Source organism: Prionailurus viverrinus, chromosome B4 (assembly GCF_022837055.1).
Source record: "Prionailurus viverrinus isolate Anna chromosome B4, UM_Priviv_1.0, whole genome shotgun sequence".
NCBI classification, from domain to species: Eukaryota; Metazoa; Chordata; class Mammalia; order Carnivora; family Felidae; genus Prionailurus; species Prionailurus viverrinus.
Window position 1 is genome coordinate 39,273,042 of NC_062567.1, and position 2,239 is coordinate 39,275,280.

At 41.9% G+C, this 2,239-nt stretch overlaps 1 protein-coding gene across 2 annotated transcripts; it reads left to right on the forward strand.

Moving 5' to 3' along the window:
* Positions 1 to 482: 482 nt before the first annotated feature.
* Positions 483 to 1,762, forward strand: LOC125171086 (uncharacterized). Of its 2 annotated transcripts, XM_047868199.1 has the most exons (3): positions 483 to 574; positions 892 to 924; positions 1,021 to 1,762. In XM_047868199.1, exons 2-3 carry the CDS (start codon positions 900 to 902, stop codon positions 1,617 to 1,619), a joined length of 624 nt encoding a protein of 207 aa, XP_047724155.1. In that variant the 5' UTR covers positions 483 to 574; positions 892 to 899; the 3' UTR covers positions 1,620 to 1,762. The 2 variants fall into 2 exon arrangements, with proteins under 2 accessions (XP_047724155.1, XP_047724154.1); XM_047868198.1 differs by having other exon boundaries at positions 892 to 1,762.
* The last annotated feature ends 477 nt before the right edge of the window (positions 1,763 to 2,239 follow it).

Below are 2,239 nucleotides of genomic sequence, written 5' to 3' on the forward strand. Positions count from 1 at the left end.
TAGCGAATTACAGAAAGCACAGAGGTCACAATAAACTTATTGGAGGAAAAGCGCTCCTCACACCATCAGATCTGTAATTCTTTTTAATTTCTGTTTTGTTATTGAAGCATCTGCTTCATATCACTAATCACCAAGGAAATGCAAATCATATCAGTAATTAAAGGCAAGAACTACCTCATTCGTTTTTCTATGCTCAGGACTGTGTTTGGTGCTCAGAGTCCGCTCAAAGTGATGAGCAGCCGAATGTAGCGCAAGTAAGAAATTTACACGCTCCCTCAGTAAAAGGCAATCCCTGCATCTCGACTGGTTAATCAGAAGCAGATTTTGAAACTGGTAATGGGAAAGTTGACCTCAACTGACACTAGTCAATTCAGTGAATCTATCAGATAGGTACATCTCAGGGAGAAGCGCTGAAGACTTACCTTTCAGCACTCATATTCAGACACCTGTGGGAGTTCTATGACAGTTGGAACTATACTGTTGATCAGAGTGGGTTGACTGACACAGGTTGGCACGCAGATTATAAAAAGAAGGCAACGACACAGAGTGTGTGCTGAGAGCAAAAGGGATAGTGGTATAGAGAATTTAATAACCTGTGGGAAGAGGTTGGGAAATGAAATGGGGTTGGGAAGAGAGATGGGCAAGGAAAAATCAGAAGGGGTTAGCAAATGAAAGAATAGGAAATATTAGTTAGTAAGTGGGCATATTTTTTTTTTGAACCCTCTCCTAAACTCTCTTCGGAGTTGTTCTCTCACCTGAGACCATTGAGTTCCCTCACAGAGAGCACCTAATAAGAGAGAGAATAGCAGAGATGGTACAAACGGGCAAACTGGGCTAAAAGGGGCAAAACTACAGTCATTCTTCCTCCCTACTTTGCTTTTGTCTTCCTAGATTCCAAGATGGCTGAGACTACTAAACTTTGGGGTATGGCGCCTGTCATACTGAAGATGAGCAAAGACCCCACAAACTTCTACATAGGGCGGGCACTCTGGTTCAGCATTACTTTTCTTTACGTTTCAGTTGTGTATGTAGTGCAAGTCACCTGGCTTCGTCTGTTCCGAGACTTCCAGTGCCACGGAAACATCTCCAAAGTCTGTCTAGCAGAATGCTACGAGAATCACTTCACTAGGCCTGTGTTAGGAGTTTGGTATACGGTTGGCTTTGCCTTTTCCACCATCTTTTTTGTGATGGAGTTTTTGGTCTGTCAGAGTGTGCGTAAACTGACCAAGATATTTAGGAAGGAATCTTTAGGAAGGAAGCCTGGCGACACTCACGGCAACACGGAGCACGTGAAGGCAAATGAAGATGAAATTTTTGACTTATCCCGGGAAAAGCCCCTGTTGGCAATGTATCTTGTCTACTTTCTGATACAGTTGTCTATACAGGTGATCTTCTTGGCCATTCTTATTCACTATCACCTACCACTGATTAAAACCCCCATTTGGTGCAGTACGCCCATGTGTCATGGGCCCTATGAATGTGTGCTATTGGGGACACAGGAAAAGATGATGTCCATTATAATTCTGGCTACATACTCCGTGGTCATCATGATGTTTTGTATTATGTTCTTCCTGTACACCATTAACACATACCTAGCCGTGGGTCGTAAGTATCTCTGAGGAACACAGAGGCTCTATGACATCCTCAGAGTAGCCCTGATGATTATCACTGATTACAAAACGTGGAATGATTGCAAAGGAGGCCTGTAGCAGTCTCATCCTGGAAGAATACATACTTCATCCTTCTTTCACCTTCCCCAGAACCTGCTGGTCTTAGGAAAATAAAACTTGGATACGACAAGCCTGCTTTCTTCTCTTTGGGGTAATAAATTTTTCCTAAAGAGAAAATCAGAATCATTTTCAGAGGATTATAAAGGGAGGACTGAGAGAGCGTTCCACCCTACCAGTTTTGATATGCGATCACCATGAAATTTTAAGGGCTATTCTTTTCCATTTTGTTGGCTAGTAACTTCAGATCGAGATTAAGGGGATTTACATAATGAGAATTTTAGAGGGAGGGACGCAGTGGAAAACTACAGATAAGCAAACGTCATAGCTTCTTTAGTATATTTAGAATCGTATCTACGACGTACAGCGTTCTTCAATCAGTATCTTCTGGGATTTCCTACTTGAGTAAGACTTCAGTGCAGACGTTTCAAGGAAGGTTAATACCAAGTATGTTGCAAAAGTAGAAAACAAATGAATAAGAAAAAAAAGGAAACAGTATGTCCTCAGAGCTT

Coding starts and splice junctions, on each gene's coding strand:
- LOC125171086 (XM_047868198.1), top strand. CDS start 900: ATGGCTGAGACTACTAAACTTTGGGGTATGGCGCCTGTCATACTGAAG.